This window comes from Erinaceus europaeus, chromosome 1 (genome assembly GCF_950295315.1).
Source record: "Erinaceus europaeus chromosome 1, mEriEur2.1, whole genome shotgun sequence".
NCBI classification, from domain to species: domain Eukaryota; kingdom Metazoa; phylum Chordata; class Mammalia; order Eulipotyphla; family Erinaceidae; genus Erinaceus; species Erinaceus europaeus.
The window spans coordinates 79,942,066-79,968,347 of NC_080162.1; the positions used below are offsets into that span (position 1 = coordinate 79,942,066).

A 26,282-nucleotide genomic window follows, 5' to 3' on the forward strand; every position below is an offset into this window, starting at 1 on the left:
ACCTACATTGTATGTTACATAATATTCCTGGGCAGGGTCTGGCATAACAGCCTATGCTCAAGCACAGTAAGACTTGCCCTATAAACATGTACATATTAACACAAAATAAACCAGGGTCGAGCAGTGCTCTGGTAACAAACAAACAAAAACTCCAGGATGGAGGCAGCAAGGAATACACTCATTTAATGACAGTGACTCTTCAAGGGGTTGGGAGAAGGCTTAGCAGATAAAGTGTATGCCTTCCCATGCATGAGGCCCTGGATTTGATTGCTGGCATGACATAGGAGCACCATGGACAGCACCACAAGAGAGGGAGAGGAAGAGGGAGAGGGAGAGAGAAAGGGAGAGGGAAAGGGAGAGGAAGAGGGGGAAGAGGAGGGGGGAGGGAGAGGGAGAGCAATACAGTGCTTTGGAGTCTCTCTCTCCTGTGTATCATTTCCTTCTAGCGACACAGAGTCTTTTTTTTTTTTTTTTGCCTCCATGGTTATTGCTGGGGCTTGGTACCATTTATAAGATCTTCAGTTCATTCCCCAAGGTTTCATGCACATGTGCATGTATAACTGCATTATCTATGGCAATAAAAATAATGCACTACTTTTATATATAAAACATGGATGCATCTGAAAAAATCATATTGAACAAAAGGAACTACATGCACATATATGAAGTTCTAGAATAGGCTAAATTAATCCAGGGCATAAGGTAAGAAATCAGAATAGTGCTAAATGCAGATAGGGAGGAATAGTAACTACATGAGGGAGCCTTCTGGTGCAATGGAAGTGAGCTCTATTTTAAACTGTGTTGGATTATAGGGGCTATATGGTATACAGTGCAAAAATCACAAAACTAGATGACTAAATTCACCTAGATACTATTGCCTGCTACAGACTGAGGTTTGTTAAAAAGGAGTATGGTGGAAGTAGCCAAGTAGATAAAATGCTGTACTAAGACGCAGACAAGTGGATAAAAATACTGAACTATGGGAGTCGGGTGGTAGTGCAGCGAATTAAGCGCAGGTGGTGTAAAATGCAAGGACCTGCATAAGGATCCCGGTTCAAGCCCCTGGCTCCCCTGCAGGGAGGTTGCTTCACAAGCAGTGAAACAGGTCTGCAGGTGTCTATCTTTATCTACCCCTCTCTGTCCTATCCAACAACAACGACAACAGCAAAAACAATAACAGCAACAAGGGCACAACAAGGGCAACAAAAAGGGAAAAAATAGACTCCATGAGCAGTGGATTCATAGTGCAGGCACCGAGCCACCATGGTAACCCTGGAGGCAATAAATAAACACATACATACGTACAGGTAAAACAATATTGAACTGTAAGGGCTGAGTGGCAGTACATGCAGTAGTGTGCACACATTGCCATGCATGAGAACCTGGGCTCAAGCCATTTCCCACCTACAGAGGGGGAAGCTTCACAATCAGTGCTATAGATGTATCTATCTATCTATCCATCTATCTATCTATCTATTTATCATCTGTCTCCTTGCTCACCCTTTATCAAAAGAAAAAGGGGGAAAATGGCTGCCTGGAGTGGCAGAGTATTGTGCAGGCCCTAAGTCTCAGAGATAAGCCTCATGGTAAACCAAAACACAAACAAAATATTGGACTCTCAAGCATGACATCCTGAATTTGATGCCTGGCAACAAATATGCCAGAGTAATACCCTGGTTCTCCTCACTTCCTTGCTCTTTTTTTTTTTTAAAAAAAAAGGGAGGGGAGATGGGAGGTGGCACAGTGAGTTAAGCACAAATGGCATGAAGCGCAAGGATCGGCATAAGGATCCTGGTTTGATCCCCCGGCTCCCCACCTGCAAGGGGGGGGGGTCACTTCACAAGTGGTGAAGCAGGTCTGCAGGTATCTATCTTTCTCTCCCCCTCTGTCTTCCCCTCCTCTCTTGATTTCTCTCTGTCCTATCTAACAATGACAGCAATAATAACAACAATGATGATAAACAAGGGCAACAAAAGGGAAAAAATAAAATAAAATAAAATATAAACGTTTAAAAGGGAAGTGAAGGGCCAGAGAGATAGCTCATCAAGCTGCCTGCATTGCCATGTATGTGGCCCAAGTGTAGCCTCGGGAGATGGGAGCCTGCAAGCTGCTGGCATGGATATGAGCCTCAGGGCTATGCTGATGCCAGCTGACTGGCACTCTCATCCGGTCTTTCCACTCCACTCCTCCCCCCAGTTCCAGGGGAAACCTTACCTCCAGGAAGTCATCCCTCTCGCTGGGCAAAACCTTGCCTTGCCGCCAGCGCTTGAGGAACCATCTGAGTTTCATGAAGAGCAGTAGGAAGTTGTGTTTGAACTGCTGGGATTCCTGCACCAGCATGTTCTTCTCCTGGCTCCAAAATTTCTGCTCTAGCCTCCGCTGAAGACTCAGACTCTGCAGTTCAAACTCTCGCCTCAGGAGTGCCCTCTGCTGGTCCTCCTTCAGCTGCAAGAGGAACAAGAGCAATCACTATGTGCGCTTAACATGGTATGCTACCGTGCACAACCCCTGTGCCTTTTTTTTAACCAGAGCACTGATCAGCTCTGACTTATGGTGGTGACAGATATTGAACCTGGGACTCCGGAGACTCAGGCTCTTTAAGTCTCTTTGCATAACCATTATGCTATCTATCTACCCCCACCCTCACTCCCCCCAGATGCCTTTTCATTTAGATAGGAGAGGGATAAACTTAGACTGCAGCTAAGGGTAGAGGGGACAGACTGTGCCTGCTGGTGACCCCTGCTAAGGATTCCACTAGTAGTAGCCCCTTTGGCTGAGAGAAACATTAACCTCAGTTACCCTAGGGAAAAGATACTTCATAAAAGCAGCAGGAATGGGGGCCAGGCAGTGGCTCCACCTAGCAGAGCACATGTTGCCATGCTCATCATGTGCAAACACCCTGTCCCCACCTGCAGTGAGGAAGCTTCACAAGTGGTGGAACAGTGCTGAAGGTGTCTCTCTTTTACTCCCCCTCCCTTTCAATTTCTATTTATTTATTTATTCCCTTTTGTTGCCCTTTTTGTTTTATTGTTGTAGTTATTATTGTTATTGATGTTATTGTTGTTACAGAGAAATGGAGAGGAGAAGACAGAGAGGGGGAGAGAAAGATAGGCACCTGCAGACCTGCTTCACCGCTTGTGAAGTGACTCCCCTGCAGATGGGGAGCCAGGGGCTTGAACTGGGATCCTTACGCCGGTCCTTGTGCTTTGCTCCATCTGCTTAACCCGCTGTGCTACTGCCCAACTCCCCCCTCTCTATTTCTCTCTGTTTCTATCCAAAGTAAATAAAATAAAATAATAAAACTGTATGACTCATTTGTATTAAAAAAACAAACAAAAACCAGCCGCAATCACAGCTACAAATCACTGAAATAGCTGGGATTTGACCATCATCTGTCTGATTAAAAAATACCACACAGTGGCTGAGGCCCTGGGTTCAATCCCAGGCACTGCATTACTTTCATTATCTCTCAATTAAGTAAATAAAAGTTACCTGATCCCCACCACACGGGGAGAAGCTTCACAAGCAGTGAAGCAGATTTGCAAGTGTCTTTCTCTCCCCTTCTCTATCACCCCTCATCTCTTAATTTCTCTGTCCTTTTAAAAAAAAGCTGCTGGGAGTGGTGTATTTGTCATTCAGGCACTGAGTCCTAGTGATAACTCTTATGGCAATAAAATAAATAAATAAAACTTAAATGACACCCTAAACTGCAGACATACTGGGTGCCAATGACTCACGTGAACTGTTAAATTGAATGAGAAACCAGGAAGGGTGAGCAATGATGACAGGAAGGGATGACCCATGTGGAGAGCAAAAGGCATGCTGGGAGTGAAGAAGGGTAACAGTCTGCAACACCCTACGAAGTAATGCACAGTTATAGCCAAGTGAGCTGTAGATATGGATAGATTCCCTTTCTTTGTTGTTGTTGTTGTTGCCTCCAGGGTTATCGCTGGGGCTCAGTGCCTGCACTACGAATCCACTGCTCCTGGAGGGCATTTTATCCCATTTTGTTGCCCTTGTTGTCATTATTGCTATTGTTGCTATTGATGTTGTTGCTGTTGTTGGATAGGACAAAGAGAAATCAAGGGAGGGCAAGACAGAGAGGGGGAGAGAAAGACACCTGCAGATCTGCTTCACCACCTGTGAAGTGACCCCCCCTACAGGTGGGGAGCCAGGCGCACAAACTGCCTGTGAAGCAACCCCCCTGTAGGTGGGGAGCCAGGGGCTAGAATCGGGATTCTTAAGCCGATCCTTGTGCTTCAAGCCATGTGCGCTTAACCCGCTGTGCTACCACCCGACCCCTCTGGATTGACTCTCAATTCCACTAACCCTGGGTAAAGAACTTCAGCTCTCTCAGCATCAGACCCAACTATAAAATGAGGATCCCTAATAGGAGAAGGCATGAGGATTAAAGGTCATGATCTGTGGAAAATAATTTGCACAGTTCTGACATATATGAAGGGCTTAATGCATACTTTTTAGTATCAAGACAGTTCTCTTGATTACCAGGTGGCAGACCACAGCCTTCCTGCTACGTTTTCAGCTCTAACAGGAGTCAGAGATGGGAAACTGAGGCCCAAAGAGGAGAGTCTTCGGATGAAATCGCAGTCAGTAACAAGGCCAGGCTTCCAACCCAGTACAGCTAATACATAAAAGCAAGTGCAGCATGGGACTGGAAGGCTTGGTTTCCCTCGAGTCTTGTTTTCTAAAGACCCATGGACCCCTGACGCTTCTGCCTTCGGCTCAGGGAAGAGAGAATGGAGTCTGTAGAGGTCACAGCACAACACCTACCTGCACCATCTTCTGGTTGAAATTGTCAGCCTCCTCTTTCCGAAGCTGGCGTTCTTGGGAGAGCTGCTCTTGCAGGCCCCGGAGGCTATCATGGGCCTCAGCCAGCACCAGCTGCAGCTCCTTGATCTGGGGAAGAAACAAAGGACAGAGATGATGAGGAGGGAGAGAGCTAGGGAAGCACAGATACTGTGGTCAAAGGACAAGATGGTACCACAAGGTGGTAAAGTGGATCCAAGCTGTCCTTCAAACTCAAATCAAATCAAATGGATGTTCCTTAACAGTGTATATACCATCTAGCTATTGTTATAATAGATCATACAGAGGAGTATTTGCCTTACTAATGTACAAGGCACCAGATTCAAATCCTGGCACCACATGAGAGCATCACAGTACTAGGGGAAGCTCCATGGATGGTGGGATAGTGCTATCTATGTTCTATCTCCCTCTGTATATGTATGTGTGTGTGCCTGTCTCTGTCTTTCTCTCCCTAAAAGGAAAAGCTGGGTACTGGGAGTGGTGAAATCGCATAAGTATATTTGTGCCCTCCCCCAAAAAAAATCCGGGGGTCCGGCAGTAGCACAGTGGGTTAAGCACACGTGGCGCAAAGACCAAAGTAAGGATTCAGGTTCGAGCCTTTGGCTCCCCACCTGCAGGGGAGTCGCTTCACAAGCGGTGAAGCAGGTCTGCAGGTGTCTATCTTTCTCTCGCCCTCTCTGTCTTCCCCTGCTCTCTCCATTTCTCTCTGTCCTATCCAACAATGAACGACATCAACAAGAACAATAATAACCACAAAAAGGCTACAACAACAAGGGCAACAAAAGCGGGGAAAATGGCCTCCAGGAGCAGTGGATTCATGGTGGTGCATCACTGAGCCCCAGCAGTAACCCTGGAGGCAAAAAAAAAATTCCTTGTGTTTCCACTAAGAAATTGGTTTTGCTTTTTTTTTTTTTCAGACCTGGACCTCATGCATAAATGATTTCACAGTTCATATATATATATATATGTATATATATATATTGCCTCCAGGATTATCACTGGGGCTTAGTGCCTTTACTACGAATCCACTGTTCCTGGTGGCCATTTTTTCCCATTTTATTGTTGTTGTTTTTGTTACTGTTGTTGTTGCTGGATAGGACAGAGAGAACTTGAGAGAGGAGAGGAAGACAGAGAGTGGGAAAGAAAGATAAGACACCTGCAGACTTGCTTCACTGGCACCAGTAGCATACCAGGTTAAGTGCACACAGTGTGAAGCATAAGGACCAGAGCAAGGATCCTGCTTTGAGCCCCTGGCTCCCCACCTGCAAGGGAGGGTCACTTCATAAGCAGTGAAGCATGTCTGTAGGTGTCTTGTCTTTCTTTTCTCCTTCTGTCTTCCCCTCCTCTCTTAAGAAACAGAGAAATAAAGGTCTTCATATATGTTTAACTAGTCTATACATGTGTAAAAATCTATTTGAATATATAAGTAAAGGAAGTGCCTTTTACTGAAGGTATATTAATTCTTTATATTCAAAAAGAATATTTTTCTTTTTTTAAATTTTTTTAAAATATTTATTTTATTTATTTATTCCCTTTTGTTGCCCTTGTTGTTTTATTGTTGTAGTTATTATTGTTGTTGTCATTGTTGGATAGGACAGAGAGAAATGGAGAGAGGAGGGGAAGACAGAGAGGAGGAGAGAAAGACAGACACCTGCAGACCTGCTTCACCGCCTGTGAAGCGACTCCCCTGCAGGTGGGGAGCCGGGGGCTCGAACTGGGATCCTTACGCCGGTTCCTGCGCTTTGCGCCACATGCGCTTAACCCACTGCGCCACCGGCCGACCCCAAAATATATTTTTTTAAGTATGCACTAAGCTTGAGTAGAAAAACATGAAGGAATCACAGGTACCACCATAAGCCAGAGATGAGCTGTGCTTTGCAAAAAACAGACATTAAATATTAATAGTAGTGCAGTGGGTTAAGTGCACATGATGAGAAGTGCAAGGACCGGTGTAAGGATCCCGGTTCCAACCCCCGGCTCACAAGTGGGGATTCGTTTCACAAGCAGTGAAGCTGGTCTGCTGGTGTCTCTCTTTCTCTCCCCATCTCTGTCTTCCCCTCCTCTCTCCATTCTTTTCTCTCCTATCCAACAACAACATCAACAACAATAATAATAACTACAACAATAAAACAACAAGGGCAACAAAAGGGAGTAAATAAATTTTAAAAATCTTTTTTTTAAAAAGTAAAAATAGGGAGTCGGGCTGTAGCGCAGCGGGTTAAGCGCAGGTGGCACAAAGCACAAGGACCGGCATAAGGATCCCAGTTCGAACCCCGGCTCCCCACCTGCAGGGGAGTCGCTTCACAGGCGGTGTAGCAGGTCTGTAGGTATCTATCTTTCTCTCCTCCTCTCTGTCTTCCCCTCCTTTCTCCATTTCTCTCTGTCCTATCCAACAACGACAACAATGATAATAACTACAACAATAAAACAAGGGCAACAAAAGGGAATAAATAAAAAATAAATAAATAAAGTAAAAATAGGGAGTTGGGCGGTAGTGCAGTGGGTTAAGCACAGGAATCAGCATTTAAGGATCCTGGTTCGAGCCCCCGGCACCCCACCTGCAGGGGAGTCGCTTCAAAAGTGGTGAAGTAGGTCCGCAGGTGTCTTTCTCTCCACCTCTCTGTCTTCCCCATCTCTCTCCATTTCTCTCTGTCCTATCCAACAACGACAACAACAATAACAACAACAATAAAAAAAATCAAGGGCAACAAAAGGAAAAAATATATATATATATAGTAGCCCAGATCAGTGAAATCATGTATGTGGAGGCCCTAGTTCCACTAAAAAGAAAATAAATTTAAAAAAAATTAGGTAGGGGAAGCCACTGAATGGTATCATGCATGTGAGAAGACCTGTATCCGGTCTCTGATACTAAATAACAAGAGTTGATGAATGATGATGATAATGGCGGTGGGTGGGAAAAATAGCATAATAAATAGTTGATGTAATAGACATTCATGCCTGAGACTGAAGGTTCCAAGTCTGATCTCCAGCACCCCCTCGAGCCAGAATTGAGCAAGTCAAAAATAATAGAATAAAATAAAATGTGGGGGCCGGGCAGTAGCACAGTGGGTTAAGCGCACATGGCTTGAAGCACAAGAATCAGTGTTAAGGATCCCTGTTCGAGCCCCTATCTCCCCACTTGCAGGGGGGTCACTTCAAAAGTGGTGAAGCAGGTCTGCAGGTGTCTTTCTCTCCCCCCTCTATTTTCCCTTCCATTACATGTATTTGGCTGAAATACATGTAAACCCAGGTCCATGTATCCTTCATGCTCATACAACATGGACCTGGGTTTACATGTATTTCAGCCAAATGAAGGATCACCTTTATTTTAAAAGGTAAGAAAAATGAGGATCAGAGGGGGGCAGGTGGTAGTGCACCGAGTTAAACACACAGAGTATGAAGTGCAAGAACTGAACAAGGATCCCAGTTCAAGCTTCACAAGCGGTGAAGCAGGTCTGCAGGTGTCTATCTTTCCCCCCCTCTGTCTTCCCCTCCTCCCTCCATTTCTTTCTGTCCTATGATGACATTAACAATAATAACTAAAAAAAAGGGGGGGGCAACAAAAGGGAATAAGTATTTTAAAACATTTTAATCTTTTTATTCAAATGAAGTTATCAGTTTTCTTCAAGTCATGAGGATGACACAAACCACTTGGCTTTTCTTTTTTTGCTTAGCTACCAAGAAGCTCAAAACCAAATGGAGTAGTCAAAACCCACCTCATCACCAGCCAAGACCCTCCTCCACAAATAGACCAGTCTCCTGTGGAGAGGCCCAAACTGATCTTCTCTAACCCCTCCCCTGCTGGCTCAGGTCTAGGCCCACCTCAGAGATGTAGGAATCATTGTCTTCAGCTCGGTAAGGCCTGAAGCTCCGACTAGGATCAGGCTTGGAATCCAAGTCGCTCATCCGAAAGGCCTCTCGTATCCTGGGCTCCCATTCCGGCAAGTCCCTGAAGTCAGAAGGCTACCAGAGGCACAGGCAGAAGAGACCAAAGGTAACCATGAGGAGGGGCCTGAGTTGTGCTGGAAACAGCCCCAACCCAGGCCTGTGGGTTCTGATCACACACCTGAGGTTTTGAGATCTAAGGATTCACCTCTCTAGTTCATATGCAGCCATCGTTAGGACAATGCAATCATTCAATGAATGTTTACCAGAAGAGTCAATGACAGGTTAGTGTGAGTGAAAACACAATCTCGAAATGTCTGTCTCATGTATAACCTTTCTGAAGCAGCCTCAAGTGTATGGTCGCAGCTCATTTCTACCCCAAGAACCAGAAGAGAGACCTAACGTGGAGTAAGGTGCTTGATTAAAAAAACGTTAAGGTCAGTCAGCCTAGATCAACATGGCATGGATTGAGGGAGTTATGGGACAACTTCTTGTGCAACTATGAAATGGAGAGTGAAATCCTCTGTACAGACAGACATTACAAGACCACTTTCATTACTCCCAAACCTCCCTTGCGCTCTCTGCAGTCCAGCCTCCCTCCTCTTAGTCCTTGGGCATACCATCCTCCTTCTGGGTTGTGCACAGGCTCTTCCTCTGCCAAAAGTCTCTTCCTGTGGCCAGAGATATATCTCATTTGGTAGAGCATGGGACTTGCAGGCCTGAGGCTCCTCATTTGATCCCCAGCTCTGACAAACACACACCTCTCCCTGTCTCTCTGTCTCTGTTTTTCAACTTTTCAGCTCATATAAAGTCTTTAAGAGGAAAAAAAAAAAAGAAGGGCAAGGTGGTGGCCATGCAGTACAGCACACGTAGACTTCCAATGACCCAGGGGCAAAGAACCAAATTACTTTTCTTGAGAGTCTTCATCTCAGGTTGTACTTTGACATTCAAAAACATGCTATTTTAAATAACACCTCTCTTCCCCACTAAGTGATAATGAGTCAGGTAAAGGGATAGTGGGTCAGGCAAAGAATCATATCTATCTTAACTTATCACAGTATCTCCAACAGAACATAAGAAGTAGCTAAACACTAAGTACAGCATTATAAGTAAATGAAGAAGTAAGCACATTACGTAAGAAAATTAATTGTGGGGCAGGAGTAGATAGCATAATGGTTATACAAAGAGACTCTTATGCCTGAGTTTCCAAAGTACCAGGTTCAATCCCCTGCACCATCAAAAGCCAGAGCTGATCAGCTCTGGTTAAAAAAAAAAAAATTAATTGTGTGCATATAGTAATTATGATGAAAAGACAAATAGGGGATGATGAGCAGAGAGCTCTGCTATCTCTCATAAAGACAGAGAAAAACAATCAAAAATTTATTTTTAAAATACATGCACAGGTAGGGGATATACAAAGAGACTCTCATGCCTGAGGCTCCAAAGTCCCTGCATCATTATAAGCCAGAACTAAGTAATGCTCTGGTAATATAAATAAACAAATAAACAAACTAACAAATAAATGCAACCTAGGAGGTGATTTAGTGGTAGAATGTAGTACTTATATGCATGAGGCCCCAGGTTCAGTCTCTAGCACTGCATATGCTAGAACAGTGCTCTGGTTCTCTCTCATTAAATAATAAATCTTATTTATTTATTTACCTAATTATTTATGGGGAGAGAACCAGATCATCACTTTGGTAATGCCGAGGATCAAACTTGTGTCCTCATGCTTTTATTTTATGTGATTCATTAATTTATTTTTTAAATATTTATTTACTTATTCATTTATTTTTACCAGAGCACTGCTCAGCTCTGGTTTATGGAGGTGCAGGGAATTGAAACTGAAACATTGGAGCCTCAGGAATAAGTCTCTTTGCATAACCATTATGCTATCTACACCTGTCCTGACCTCATGTTTTTAGATCCAAAGTTCTCAGAGCACTTCACCACCTTCCAAGTTGCAAGTACATAGATCTTAAAAAAAAAAAAAACTACCCAAAAAGACCAGGTAGTGGTACACCCAGCAGAGAGCTACAAATTACATGCACAAAAAACTGGGTTCAATCCCTAGTCCCTACCTGCAGTGAGGAAGCTTCACAAGTAGTGGATCTAGGTCATTTTTCCTCCCTTCCATCTATCTCTCCATCTCTCTCTGTCTCTCACCCTTGATCAAAGAGCAATAAAAGAAAAAAAAAATAATTTAAAAAGCAAATAAATATTAAAAAGTGAAAATCAAATAAATCTAAAAATTAAAATCAAGGGCCAGTAGGATAACTCACTTGGGTAGTGCACCTGCTTTGTCATATGCATGATCCAGATTTGAGTCCAACCCCCACCACACTGAAGGAAGCTTCAGTGCTATTACGGGCGACTTTCCCTTGCTTCGTCTTTTTCTCTTTCTATCTGAAAAAATCAGTCTGGAGCAGTGAAGCTCCACCAATGACAAAATAATAAATAAATAACTCTATGAGAGTAGGAGAGAAAAATTTACGACCATGCTCAGATGATGAACTATTTTTAGATCTGTACCCTGTACACATGGCAGCTACCTGAAACATGGCTATTCCAAATTAAGAAATAAAAGTTAAACCTGGGCTGGGGAGATAGCATAATGGTTATGCAAAAGCCTTTCAAGCCTGAGGCTCTGAGGTCCCAGGTTCAATCCCCTGCACCACCATAAGCCAGAGCTGAGCAGTGTTCTGGTCTCTTCCTCTCTCATAGTATCTTTCTCTCTGTATCTACTCTTTCTCACTAAAATACTTTTTTTTAAACTTATAGAATTTTTTAATATTTATTTATTTATTCCCTTTTGTTGCCCTTGTTGTTTTTTATTGTTGTAGTTATTATTGTTGTTGTTATTGATGCCATCGTTGGATAGGACAGAGAGAAATGGAGAAAGGAGGTGAAGACAGAGGGGGAGAGAAAGAGAGACACCTGCAGACCTGCTTCACCGCCTGTGAAGCGACTCCCCTGCAGGTGGGGCCCTGGGGGCTCGAACTGAGATCTTTATGCCGGTCCTTGCATTTAATCCGCTGCGCTACCGCCTGACTCCCTAACTTACAGAATTTTATTAATTTAAGTAGCCACATGTGGCTAGTGGCTACTGTACTTGGACAGCATCACTCCAGACTAATAAGTGGTGCTTGCAGTGAGTAAGAAGAAGTGAGGAAGAAGTTTCATCCTTTAATCTCAGACATTTCAAAAAACCCAGCATGATTATGGATCACTGTGGCAATAATTTTTTTTGACAAATGCATTTGCTATTTTGTTTTTCTAAGTAATATTTTAACTACAAAGCTGGAACTTCATTGTCTTAAGAAAGCCAATTTTCAGGAGGCCAGGTGGTGGTGCACCAGGTTAAGCATACACATTATCATATGTAAGGACTTGGGTTTCAGCCTCCACTCCCCATCTGCAGTGGGACTTCCCAAGAGGTGAAGCAAGAATTGCAGGTGTCTCTTTGTCTCTTTCCTTCTCTATTTTCCCTTGCTCTCTCAATTTCTCTCTGGCCTGTTGAATAAAGAAAGGGAAGAAAAGGAAGGAAGGAAGGAAGGAAGGAAGGAAGGAAGGAAGGAAGGAAGGAAGGAAGGAAGGAAGAACAAAAGAGGAAAAATGTAAAAAAAATGGCCACCAAGAGCAGTGGATTTGTCATGCAGGCACCAAGCCCCAGAGATAATCCTGGAGGTAATAAGGAGGGGGGGGAGGCAATTTTTAAATTTTTTGTTGATTCTTTGAACCTCATCAAATATATATTATTAGATAGGACAGAGAGAAACTGAAAGGGAAAGGGAGAGAGAAAGGGAAGAGGTGATCTGGGAGGTGTCACAGTAGATTGGACTCCCAAGCATGAGGTCCTGAATTCAATCCCCAGCAGCACATGTACCAGAGTGATGTCTAGTTCTTTCTCTCTCTCCTCCTATTCTTCTTTATGAATAAATAAAATCTTAGAGAGGGTGGTCCGGGAGGTGGCACAGTGGATAAAGCATTGGACTCTCAAGCGTGAGGTCCCTAGTTCAATACCTGGCAGCACATGTACCAGAGTGATGTCTGGTTCTTCCTATGTCTTATCCTATCTTTCTCATTAATAAATAACTAAAATCTTTAAAAAATATATTAGAGACAGAGAGAGAGAAGGGGAGAGTAGGAGTGACACCCCACTGCCTCACTGCTAGGGAAGCTCCCACCCCTACAGGTTGGGACTAAGGGCTTAAGCCCAGGTCCTTGTGCATAGTCATGTGTGTGTTCAATGTGTGTGCCACCACTAGTCTCTGATCAAATATTTTTAATTTTAAAAAATTAAGGGACTGGGTGGTGGTGCACCTGGTTGAGTGCACGTGTTACAATGTGCAAGACCCGGGTTCAAACCCCCAGTCCCCACCTGCAGAGGGAAAGCTTTGCAAGTGGTGAAGTAGTGCTGCAGGTCTCTCTGTCTCTCTCCCTCTCTATTATTTCCTTCTCTTTCGATTTCTGGCTGCCTCTATCCTATAAATAAATAAAGAAAAGAAAATAATAAATTATTGCAACTATGTTTTAATTTATTCATATTATTATTTATTTATTTGTTATTGTCTGGGTCTTGATCTCTCTCTAGGCCAACTTTTTCAGACAGAAAGAGAGACAGCAGCTGGAGAAATGGCTCAACTGGGAGAACATTGGGCTCACATACCTGAGGCTCCTAGTTATATTTCCAGCACTATACGTACCAAAGTGTGCTCTGGCTTCATTCTCTCATCTCTCTGTCTCATGTAAAACTCTCTCTCATGTGTACTCAATAAATAAAGCTCTAAAAAAAGGAAAGAAAGAGGGCAGGGAAGATAGCATAATGGTTATGCAAAAAGACTTTCATGCCTGAAGCACCCAGGTCTCAGGTTCAGTCCTTCATGCCACCATAAGTAAGAGCTGAGAACTTCTATGGTAAATTAAAATTAAATAAATTAAAAAAGAATAATAAAAAAAGAAACAGGAGTTGGGTGGTAGTGCAGCGGGTTAGGCGCAGGTGGTGCAAAACACAAGGACAAGCATAAGGATCCCGGTTCGAGGCCCCAGCTCCCCACCTACAGGGGAGTCACTTCACAAGCGGTGAAGCAGGTCTGCAGGTGTCTCTTTCCCCCTCTCTGTCTTCCCCTCCTCTCTCCATTTCTCTCTGTCCTATCCAACAATGACATCAGCAATAACAATAATAACTACAACAATAAAAACAACAAGGGCAACAAAAAGGAATAAATAAATATTTAAAAATCTTTAAAAAAGAAACAAGAAAGAAAAGAAAAAGAGAGAGAGGGAGAAGCACCTCTATCAAAACTCCTCCCACATTACTGCCCTGCGATGTACCAGGAGCTGGCAGCTGGGTCAGTCACATAGTGACAGAGGAACTCTACCAGATGCCCCCAAAGGATCAGACTAATAATATTAGTTTGAACACACAGAGTTGAAAAAGTAACAAGAAGAAAAGATACTCTGGCCAAAAGATAGCTCTTCAGAATAACCCCAGTATCTACCTGTTAAACAGTAACTGAATAAATGAATTAGGGCAAAATCACTCAGTGGGGTTATATGCAGTAATGACTGTCTGTGAACTGTTGCTGCATGTGACCACAAACATGATGCTGAGTGAAAGATGCCAAGTGTACACACCCACTTATATGATAAAATTTACATAAAGCTCAAAGGTACATAAAAATGAATCAAGAGGGGGTTGGGTGGTAGAGCAGTGGGTTAAGCACACATGGCGCGAAGTGCGAGGACCAGTGTAAGGATCTCAGTTCGTGCCCCCGGCTCCCCACCTTCAGGGGGGTTGCCTCACAAGCTGTGAAGCAGGTCTACAGGTGTCTATCTTTCTCTTCTCCTCTTTATCTCCCCTCCTCTCTAGATTTCTCTCTGTCCTATCCGACAACATCAACGGCAACAAAAACAATAAAAACAACAACAACAACAACAAGGGCAACGAGATGGGGAAAAATGGCCGCCAGGAGCAGTGGATTCGTAGTGCAGGCACTGAGCCCCAGCAACAACCCTGGAGGCAAACAAAAACAACAACAAAAAAGAATCAAGAAAGGGGTTACTCTTGGGAGCCAGGGTAGCTTTGAGAAGGGTGGGACAGTGGGGTTGGTTCTGAGATGGTGGTCATCCTCCAGTTCAGGTGATAAGTAGACCAGAATGCACTCACCTTGTGAAAATGCATTACACTGTAGGCTAGAGCTTTAACTAACTCTAACTCTCTCTCTCTCTCTCTCTCTCGGTGTGTGTGTTTGTGCGTGTGTGTGGTGTGTGTGTGTGTGTGTGTGTGTGTGTGTGTGCGCGCGCTCGTGTGCATTATGGTTCAATAAAAACATTCTATAAAAAATCTAGTAGGTGGTCTAGGAGGTGGCACAGTGAATAAAGCACTGGACTCTCAAGCATAAGGTCCTGAGTTTGATCCCAGCAGCACATGTATCAGAGTGATGTCTGGCTCTCTCTCCCCTATCCCTCTCATTAATAAATAAATAAAGTATTTTTAAAAATTCAGTAGTACAGTCTATGAATGGGACATCTCACCTGGAAGTCAGAGCCAAGATCTTTGGCCAGAAGCATCTCCTTGGAGGGGCCCTGGGAGCCCAGGGTGGGCAAGGGGGAGAAAGTTTCTGACTGCTCCTTGGCAGAGCTCCCAAGAACAGTGTCTGCTTTCCTCGTGAAGGCGTTGAGCTCCTGCTGCAGCATGCTCAGCCGCACCAGGATGGCATGGATGAGCTTGCTGTCCCTGGGTCCCTCGCTGTTGTCAGGGGTCTCATGTAGTCGAAAGTCAGCACACTCATTGTCCAGATACAGACGGAGGCCAGCCGAGAAACCGTTGGCATCAGCCACCAGAACATCAATGGCCTTGCTGACCAGGGCGGCCTGTTCCCTCAGCCCAGGGAGTGCTTCGGCCTCCCTGGTTCTGCACATCCGGGCAGCGTGGGGGCCGCTGGACTCTCCAAGGGCAGCAGGCACACACTGGGCTGAGTCTCCGGCCTCAGCATCTGTCTCCAGCATGGGCCGGGTGCTCTGGCAGGAGGCAAGGTCACAGCGCTGGAGATTGGACAGGAGCACACGGTTCTCATACTGAAGCTTCTTGACCTTGCCGCTGAGCTCACCGATCTGCAGCTTGGCGGCAGCCAGCTCCTCCTGCGAGGGCTCACTGAGCACAGAGCAGCTGTCCTCAGACATGGTCACATCCAGTTCGTGCTCAGAGCGATACTTGGCCAGTTCAGTCAGAAGCAACTTGTTCTGGTCCTCGAGCTCAGCCGAGGAGCGCCGGAGCAGCTCTGCCTCCTCCTCCACGAACTGCAGGTGTCGCCGCAGCTCTGCCAAGCTTTCCCCGCACTCACTGCCGCCCAGCGCAGAGAAAGCTAACCTGGCCTCTGGGCCCCCACAGCCACCTCCGTGGTCCTTCATGTCGTCCATCTCGGCCCGCAGGCCTCGGTTCTCCACCTCCAGCTCCACGATACGACGACTCAGCAGGTTGGCTTCCTCCTCCACCAGCTTCAGATGCACCTTCAACTCAGTCTCTCGTGAGTGGGGTGCATCTGCCAGCTCCTCAGCCGACAGGGCACTGTCCAGATCGCCATAGAGTGAGCGGTACTTGAGCAGCTCCTCCTTCATGCCGTCATTCTCCTTGGCAAGCTTGGTGAGCTTCTTGCACATGAGAGCTGACTCCTCCTTTGCAAAGTGCAGCTGACACTTCAGGTCTGCACTGTCCTCCTGGGGTCCAATGGGCATGGGGGAAAAAAAAACAATCCAGGAAAGTTAAGAGTCGTAGAACTCAGCCACAATATTTCAAAAAGCACTATGTGCTGAAGATACAGAAATAAAACAGGTAAAGTCCTGACACACAAGGAGCTGGGAGCCCAGAGGGGGGAGCGGAACACCACACATAGCCTGGGAAGGCCAGGAAGGCTTCCTGGTATAAGTGACATTTTTCCAGGGAGATTGTTGCTGCTACTATGACCAAGATTACAACAGTTTTATTACCTATACAATGGGGACAATGACATTCTCTCTATCACAGGGCCACGGGCAGGATTAAATGAGATAATTATAAAATATGCCTGGCACCATGTTCTATGCCTGGCCCGTGCTACATATAAGCAGTTTACCTGAACATAAGAGAACTATGGGATTATGGCACAGTACTGGGAAATGAAGTAGAAGGCAGAGGAGCTAAGAAAATGAAGAAAGTAAAGAAATTAAAAAAAAGAAAAAAGAAAAAGGTGTGGTCCCAGAGGTAGTAAGTACAGTGGATAAAGCATCGGACTCTCAAGCATGAGGTCCTGAGTTCAGTCCCCCACAGCTCATGTACCAGAGTGATGTCTGGTTCTTGCTCTCTCTCCTCCTATCCCTCTCATTAATAAATAAAATATAAAAAGAAAAAAAGAAAGAAAATGAAGAAAGAGAGAATGAGGTAAAGCTAGGGAGAGAGAGGTGGCCAGCTCTGGAGAATCCATGGCCACCCCGAGTGAAGTCTCTGGGCTGCAGGTGAACCCTGTCTGGAGAGGCTGCTGAGAAATACCTGCATTGAAGGCTTCTTATCAGTCTTTCCCAGGGAGCGGGTTCCTCTTTTCTTCAAGGAATGCTAGAGGGAGGTAAAAGAAAAGAAACAGAACTGAAAGCTCACTAGGAAGATGAACATCCAAAGAGTAGTCTCAGTGCTCAGAGTTCCACTGAGATCCCAGCCTTGATGGGCACCGATTGCTAAGCCAGGGGACTCTCAAGTGGGGGTACAAACTGGGGACAGGCTAGACAGACTCAAGGAGAAATGGTTCTGAACATACCAGCCAGAGGGTGAGAGATGTTCCTCCCTTCTCTCCCGTCCCCACATTGTGAGCCATTGGCCTGGAAATCTGAGTTTGTCTTTGTCTTTCATTGATTCACCAAAGATTTCCCAAGCACATATTATGTATCAGGTACTATTAAACAACACATCAATGGTGAAGACAGACAAGGTATTTGGAGAAGATGCTGTGGTGCTGGGCCCAGTCTCATTTCTCTCCTCTTCTCATTCCTCCAGCTAAGACCTTGCAGTTGAGTCCTCCTCCTGGCCACCTCAGTCAAGATCCCTCCCACATGTAATGACTGGTCCACATCATGGCCCCTTGCCTCAACTTGGGACAACACCAAATCACCATTCCATCTCAGGGGCCCACCACCATGGGACTGACTGAGGCCACTGCTGTGAATGCTCTGCACCTCCATTCCTCTTCCTGCCTCTTTCCCTGACAGTGTTATTCCCAGAAGGACATTTCCATAACACTCTGCATGCAAAACTCCAGCTCGAGGGGAATCCATTCACCACATAACTTGCATTCCTAGGTGACTCTCCTTCAGAATGAAGACTAATGAGCAAAATCAATATGGGTACAAAGAATCATAATTACACAGGAAGTCTGGAAATGATGAAGAACTGATAATTCTTTTTTTTTTTTTTTAACCAGAGCACTGCTCAGCTCTGGCTTGTGGTGGTGCAGGGGATTGAACCTGGGATTTTATAGCCTCAGGCATGAGAGTCTGCTTGCATAACCATTATGCTATCTACCTCAGCCCAGAACTGATAATTCTTACAATTTGGCAGATTAAAGCAAAATAAGGCTATGTGATAATCATGAGTCAGAAATCCAGAAGCAGTAAGGGAAGAAATGGATGAATTTGATTAGATAAGCAACGTTTACATGGATAAAAAAACTGTGAGGGGATTGGGCAGTGGCACACCCAATAGAGCACACATGTTGCCATGCTCAAAGACCTGGTTTTAATCCCATCTGTAGGGGATAAACTTCATGAGCTGTAGAGCAGGTGTCTCTCTTGTGCTCTATTTCTCTATCGAAAAAAAAAAAAAAGGAAGAAAAAGCCTTTTTTAACATATCTGTATTTATTTTTCCCTTTTGTTACCTTTGTTGTTTTTTTATTGTTGTTATAGCTATTACTGTTATTGTTATTGATGTCATCATTGTTAGACAGGACAGAGAGAAATGGAGAGAGGAGGGAAAGACAGAGAGGGGGAGAGAAAGATAGACACCTGCAGACCTGCTTCACTGCCTGTGAAGTGACTCCCCTGCAGGTGGGGCGCTAGGGGCTCAAACCAGGATCCTTGCACTTTGTGCCACGTGGCTTAACCCACTGCGCTACTGCCTGACTCCTGAAAAAGCCTTTTTAAAAAGTAACTTCAGGGGAAGGGGACAGTGGTACACCTGGCTAAGCACTCACATTACAGTGCTCATGGTTCAAATCCTTGGTCTGTTCAAAACTTCACGAGTAGTAAAGTGGTGCTGAAGTTATGTCTCACCTTTTCTATCTCCTCTTCTCCTCTCAATTTCTGTCTCTATCCAAAAATAGATAGATAGATAGATAGATATAGATAGATAGATAGATAAAAATATTCTGGGGTGGTCTGGGAGGAGGCACAGTGGATAAAGCACTGGATTCTGAAACATGAGGTCCTGAATACAATGCTCGGCAGCACATGTACCAGAATGATGTCTGGTTCTTCCTCTCCTATCTTTCTCATGAATAAATAAATTCTTTTAAAGGGGGGCGGGGGGCTTCTGGGAGTGTTGGAGTGGTTATGCAAGCATTAAGCCCCAGCAATAACCCTGGTGGTGATCATAATAACAGCAATAACAACAATATACTCTTTTTTTTTCTTTTTTTTTTTAACTCCAGAGTTATTGCTGGGGCCCGGTGCCTGCACCACGAATCCACTGGTTCTGGAGGCTATTTTTCCCCCTATTGTTGCCCTTGTCGTTTTATCTTTGTTGTGGTTATTATTATATTGTGGTTATTATTATGTTGTGGTTATTATTATATTATATATATTATTATTGATGTCATTGTTGTTGGATAGGACAGAGAGAAATGAAGAGAGGAGGGAAGACAGAGAGGGGGAGAGAAAGACAGACACCTGCAGACCTGCTTCACCACCTGTGAAGCGACTCCCCTGCAGGTGGGGAGCAGGGGGCTCGAACCAGGATCCTTATGCCGGTCCTTGCGCTTTGCGCCACGTGCGCTTATCCCGCTGCGCTACCACCCGACTCCCCCAATAAACTCTTAAGAAAGTGAAAGTATAAGTGACTTACTAAGAAAAATATTTGCAATTTATTACAAATGGCAATGGGTTAATATTCTAAATATATAAAGAGCTCACAAAATAAGATTTTTTTAAAAAAGAAACTAATAAGTTCATAGCAAAATGGGCTACAGAAATCAACAGATTTTCATGCCTGGGGCAAAAGGCTGGAGTGGGGTTTGGGGTATCTGGTGCCCTTCATCAATCCTCAGCACCACCATACATCAGAGCTGAGGGCTGCTTAGAAAAGAAAAGGAAGGAGAAGAAAGAGAATAAGAAGGAGAAGAAAGAAAAGGAAGGACAAGAAAGAGAATGAGAAGGAGAAGAAAGAACAGAAAGGCAAATGGCTCTGTGGTCTGGGAGGTGGCATAGCAGATAAAGCACTGGACTCTCAAGCATGAGGTCCTGAGTTCAATCCGCGCAGCACACATACGGGAGTGATGTCTTGTTCTTTCTCTCTTCCTCTCTTTCTCATTAACAAATAAATAAAATCATTCAAAAAAAAAAAAAAAAGGAGGGGGGGGCACTTGTGGTGGTGCACCTTGTTGAGCTCACATGTTACAGTATGTAAGGACCCAAGTTCAAGTCTCAGTCTCCACCTGGACCAGGCAGAAAGTTTTGTAAGTGGTGTGAAGCTGGTCTATAGGTATCTCTCTGTCTCTCTCCCTCTCTGTTACTCCCTTTCCCACTTGATTTCTGGCTGTCTCTAATTTTTTATTATCTTTATTTATAAAGATAACAATTTTTTAAAAAAAAAGAAAGAAAAGAAAATGGTTCTTAACCAAAGAAAGAAGTGAAACCATATTCATGAGAGAAATGCAAATTAAAGCTACACTAAGATATCATCTCTCAACTATCAGATCGGCAAAAATCCAAATACCTGACAACATATTCCACTGGTGTTACTATGGAGAAGCAGGAATGCTCAAATGTCACTGGCAAGGATATAAAATGGCACAAGGCCTATGGAAGGGAATTGGAGGCAATGTTACAATAATCACTACTGAAGTTCCTCAATGTTTAAAAAAGGCACTCTGTTTAATGTATTATTCCACTGAATATGTCTTCCCATGAGAAGCAGGACTTATATTACACTGGTGGTATATAAACCACACTCAGGTTGGTTTGGGACTTTTCAAATTGGGTATTATTTTGCTATTATTGGTGATCCAATTTCAGATATTTACTCCTTTTTCCCTCCCTCCCTTCCTTTCTTCCTCACCCCCTCTTTCTCTCCCTATCTCTCTACCTCCCCCATTCCTCTTGACACCAGTCCTTTTCCAATGTACTCTCCACCCCCCCAACACACACACACACATTTAACTTCATATCAGAACAAAAGAAGAAAGAGACAGACAAACAGAGGTTATAGTGCATGATGAAGTGTGTACTCTACCAGATGAGCCATCTCTGGCCAATGGGAAGATATTTTTTGAGATTATTCCAGATGGTCAGAAATCATGCTCTCAAGGCCTGGCAATAGTGCGCCTGGTAAAGGACCAGAGTTCAAGCCCCCAGTTTCCACCTGTAGGTGGAAGCAGTGATGCAGGTTCTCTCTCTCTCTCTCTCTCCATTTCCCTGTCCCTCTTCTCATCTCTATCCAATAAATAAACAAATAAATAAATAAATAAGGCTAATGAGAGATCCTCACAGTTCTTCACAAAGCTCTGAATTTAGTTGCGAAAACATAAAGGGGAAAATATGTTTCTTTGCTAAAAGCCAGAATGGAGCTAGCACAGAGGTTCTCAACCTGGGTACACATCAGAATCAGCTGGGGAAACATAAGAAAAATCCTGAACAGCAGTTGAACATGGGTCAGTTGGTCCTGAGAGATGGGCCAGCCCTGTTCCGAAGAGAAATCCTGATTTTGGGAGTCAGGTGTGTTAAGCGTAGGTGGCGCAAAGCACAAGGACCGGCATATCGAGCCCTGGCTCCCCACCTGCAGTAGAGTCGCTTCACAGGCGGTGAAGCATGTCTGCAGGTATCTGTCTTTCTCTCCCCCTCTGTCTTCCCCTCCTCTCTCCATTTCTCTCTGTCCTATCCAACAACAATGACATAAATAACAATAATAATAATAAAACAAGGACAACAAAAGGGAATAAATAAAATATATTTTTTTAAAAGAGGGGTCGGGCGGTAGCACAGCAGGTTATGCACACGTGGTGCAAATCGCAAGGAACAGCGTAAGGATCCTGGTTTGAGCTCCCGGCTCCCCACCTGCAGGGGAGTCGCTTCACAGATGGTGAAGCAGGTCTGCAGGTATCTATCTTTCTCTCCCTCTCTCTGTCTTCCCCTCCTCTCTCCATTACTCTCTGCCCTATCCAACAACGAACGACATCAACAACAACAAGGGTAACAAAAGGGGGGGAAGGCCTCCAGGAGCGATGGATTCATGGTGCAGGCACTGAGCCCCAGCAATAACCCTGGAGGCAAAAAAAAAAAGGAAAATTCCTGATTTTATCAGGGTCTCAACCCCGGAGATTCTGAGCTCATTGCTCAGGGTGGGGTCCAGACATCAAAATAATTAGTTTCCCAGGTGATTTCTAGAGTGCAGGTCAGGTTGGATCAAGTCATGGAAATGAACTCCAGAAAAGCTCTCTCGTTCTCTTTTCTATTTAATTTTTTTTTTCAGGGAAGAGTACAAGTGCAAACCCCCCACTCTCCCACTACCACAAAGTATGTGTCAACCTTCATGCATTTGGGGAAATGGCAAGCAGGGGTGAGCACATCCAAGTGCAAAGGATAAGCCTCCCTCCCTAGGAAAATCACCCCAGAGATCAAGGTTTCTCCCCTGCCAGGTAAGTATTCCAGAAGGGCTCTTAAGTATATCTCAAAGTCTGATCAGGTCCTTTTGAAATGCAAATGAGGCAGGAAGGCAGAGGCTGATATTTCAGATGCTGGGTGCCAAGAGCAGGTATTTGAGAAAGGTTGGCCTGGGATTTTTCAAAAACAAGAAGGAAACAGGGAATGGGGGTGAAGGTCAAACAAAACCTTCCACAAAGACTTCTTCCCACAAACGGGGCACGGAAAGGGGGTGCTTAGAGGGCAACATCATGGGAGTTCTGGGGTCAAATGCTGACTTGGGCCCACCTATCACATACTGAGTGGGAGGGAATGTGGCTTCAGCTGGGAGCTGAACTTTGAGAACACATACTTACATGATCCCTTCTATTCCCTGAAATTTGGTTTGTATCATAAAAAAAATATATATGGACTAAGTGACCATAACCTCCTATGTACTACAGATTCCCTGGAGAAAGGAAGTGGGGTGACAGGAAAGGGAGCCAGATTTCCCTGAAGACACTAAGAAGACCCAGCATACACAAATAAAAAGCTGTCAAAAAGATCAGGAGAACTGAGACTCACTAGTATGAGAAAAGTCCCTGAGATATGCTGGTAAGGGAAAGAAGGAACCTAAAAAACAGAATCTACAGCTCAAGTTTGCTAAAGAATGAACAAGCAAAAAAAGCTTATCCACACAAGGGAATGTTGTTTGGCCTTACAAAGGAAAGAAATTCTGACAGAAGCTACAACATGCATATACTGAAAATATTATGCTATGTCAAAGAAGCCAGTCATAAAAAGCCACATAATATATGACTCCATTGACAAAAAACGTTCAGAATTAGCACATCTAGAATGTAGACTAGTGGTTGTCAGGGAGGGAGAAGGAACAAGGAGTGACTGTTGATGGGCTCAAGGTTTCTTTTTGGGGTGATGAAAACGTTCTGGAATTAGAGAGAGTAGTGATGGTTGCCCAACTCTGAATGTTCTAAACTAAAAACCACTGAACTACATACTTCTAAATGGCAAACTTTATGTGACTTAGATCTCAATAAACCTGCTATTGAGAGAGAGAGAGAGAGAGAGAGAGAGAGAGAGAGAGATCGAGCAGCCAGGGAGGTGGTACATAGTAAAACACAGGGTTTACAAGCAGATACTGAGCTTGATGTCCAGTATCTTACCAGATCAAAAAAGATCTGGTTCTCTTCCTTCTCCTGTTTTAGTATATGTGCTATCAAAGCGAACACTCTCCCTTGTTAATAAATAAATATTTTTAAATGTTTTTTTAATTTTTATTTTATTTTATTTGCCTCCAGGGTTATTGTTGGGGCTCGGTGCCTGCACCATGAATCCACAGCTCTTGGAGGCCATTTTTCCCATTTTGTTGCCCTTGTTGTTACCCTGGCTGATGTCATTATTGTTATTGTCATTGCTGCTGTTGATGTTGGATAAGACAGAGAGAAATCAAGAGAGGAGGGGAGTCAGAGAGGGGGAGAGAAAGACAGACATCTGCAGACCTGCTTCACCACCTGTGAAGAGACCCACCTGCAGGTGGGGAGAGGGGGCCTCGAACCAGGATCCTTACACCATTCCTTACACTTTGCACCATGTGCTCTTCACCCACTGCGCTACCACCCAAGCAGTGAAGCAGGTCTGCAGGTGTCTTATCTTTCTCTCCCCCCCTCTGTCTTCCCTTCCTCTCTCCATTTCTCTCTGTCCTATCCAACAACGACAACAACAATAATAACTATAACAATAAAACAACAAGGACAACAAAAGGGAATAAATATTTTAAAATATATTTTAAAGATTATGTATATTATTTTGAATACAGACAGAAACTGAGAGGGAAGGGAGAGATAGGGGGAGAGACAGAGAAAGAGACACCAAGACCAAGACTTGCAGCATTGCTTCACCACTTGTAAAGCTTCCCCACTACCGCCAGCCCCACCCCAAGAGGGAGGGAATGGAGGTTTGAGTCCAAGATCTCAAGCATTGCATTGTGTGCACTCAACCACATGCACCACTACCCAGCCCCATAGATAAATAATTTTTTTTAAAAAAGCATGTTACTTTTTTAAATGCCTCCAGGACTTTGCTGGGGGCTTTGCACCTACATGATTCCACAGCTCTCAGCAGAAATTTTTTTTTTTTTTTTTTAGTTTTTCCAGATAAAGGATCAGACAGAGAGGGAGAAATAGACAGAGAAAAGAGACACCATAGCATTGACCCAGTGCTTATGAAGCTTCCTTTTTGCATGATGCTTCTGTGTGATGGTTGAGGGCTGGAACTTTTGCATATATGCAATGTATGCTCTCTATTGGGTAAGCTATCTCCTGGCCCTGAGTTTGTCATCAATCTTTTTTTTTTTAATATTTATTTTATTTATTTATTCCCTTTTGTTGCCCTTGTTGTTTTATTGTTGTAGTTATTATTGTTGTTGTCATTGCTGGATAGGACAGAGAGAAATGGAGAGAGGAGGGGAATACAGAGAGGAGGAGAGAAAGATAGACACCTGCAGACCTGCTTCACCGCCTGTGAAGGGATTCCCTTGCAGGTGGGGAGCCGGGGTTCGAACCGGGATCCTTATGCTGGTCCTTGTGCTTTGCGCCACCTGCGCTTAACCCGCTGCGCTACAGCCCGACTCCCAGTCATCAATCTTATTAAAATGGTGGGGGGCAGGGGGCTGGGCAGTAGCGCAGCGGGTTAAGCACACGTGGCACAAAGCATAAGGGCCTGCATAAGGAACCCAGTTCGAGCCCTCAGCTCCCCACCTGCAGGGGAGTCACTTTACAAGCGGTGAAGCAGATCCACAGGTGTCTATCTTTCTCTCCCCCTCTCTGTCTTCCCCTCCTCTCTTAATTTCTCTCTGTCCTATCCAACAACAACAGCTATGACAACAATAACAACTACAACAAGCACAACAAGGGCAACAAAATGGGAAAAATAGCCTCCAGGAGCAGTAGATTCGTAGTGCAGGCACCGACCCCCAGCAATAACCCTGGAGGCAAAAAAAAATTGGGGGGACTGACTGGGCAGTGGTGCACCCAGTTAAGCACACATATTACCAAGCACAAGGGTCCAGGTATGAGCCTCTGCTCCCCACCTGCAAGGGGTCCACTTCAGGTGTCTGTCTTTCTCTCCCTCTCTCTGTCTCCTTGTCCTCTCTCAATTTCTCTCTGTCTTATCTAATAAAAATTAGAAAGAAGGAGACTGGGTAGTGGCGCTCTTGGTTGAGTGCACATGTTACAATGCACAAAGACCCGGGTTCAAGCCATCAGTGCCCACCTACTGGAAGAAAGTTTCATGAGTGCTGAAGCAGGGCTGCAGGTGTCTCTCTGTTTCTCTCCCTCTCTATCTCCTCCTTCCTCTCAATTTCTGGCTATCTCTACCCAATAAATAAATAAAGATAATAATAATTTTTTAAATAATTAGCAAGAAAAAATGGCCACAGGAGCAGTGGATTTGTAGTGCAGGCACCTAGCCCCAGCAATAACACTGTAGGCAAATATATATATATATATTGGGGCCAGGTGGTACTGCACTGTAAGCACACATGGCGGGCAGTGCAGGAACCAGGCAAGGATCCCGGTTTGAGCCTCCAGCTCCCCACCTGCAGGGGGGTCACTTCACAGGCAGTGAAGCAGGTCTGCAGGTGTGTCTATCTTCCCCCCCCTCTGTTTTCCTCTTCTCTCTCCATTTCTCT

General features: G+C 44.5%; 1 protein-coding gene across 2 annotated transcripts in view; it reads right to left on the reverse strand.

Annotated features, from left to right (window-relative positions):
- The window catches only part of MTCL2 (microtubule crosslinking factor 2), a 111,265-nt gene that overhangs the window by 33,539 nt on the left and 51,444 nt on the right, over positions 1-26,282 (reverse strand). The window contains exons 4-8 of one of the 2 annotated variants that reach the window (XM_060189539.1): positions 17,243-17,305; positions 15,253-16,434; positions 8,653-8,793; positions 4,792-4,917; positions 2,215-2,445 (exon numbers count right to left, since the gene is read on the reverse strand). In XM_060189539.1, the coding sequence (XP_060045522.1) occupies positions 2,215-2,445; positions 4,792-4,917; positions 8,653-8,793; positions 15,253-16,434; positions 17,243-17,305 (1,743 nt within the window). The remainder of the gene's footprint in view (positions 1-2,214; positions 2,446-4,791; positions 4,918-8,652; positions 8,794-15,252; positions 16,435-17,242; positions 17,306-26,282) is intronic. The other variant, XM_060189550.1, reaches the window with a different exon arrangement.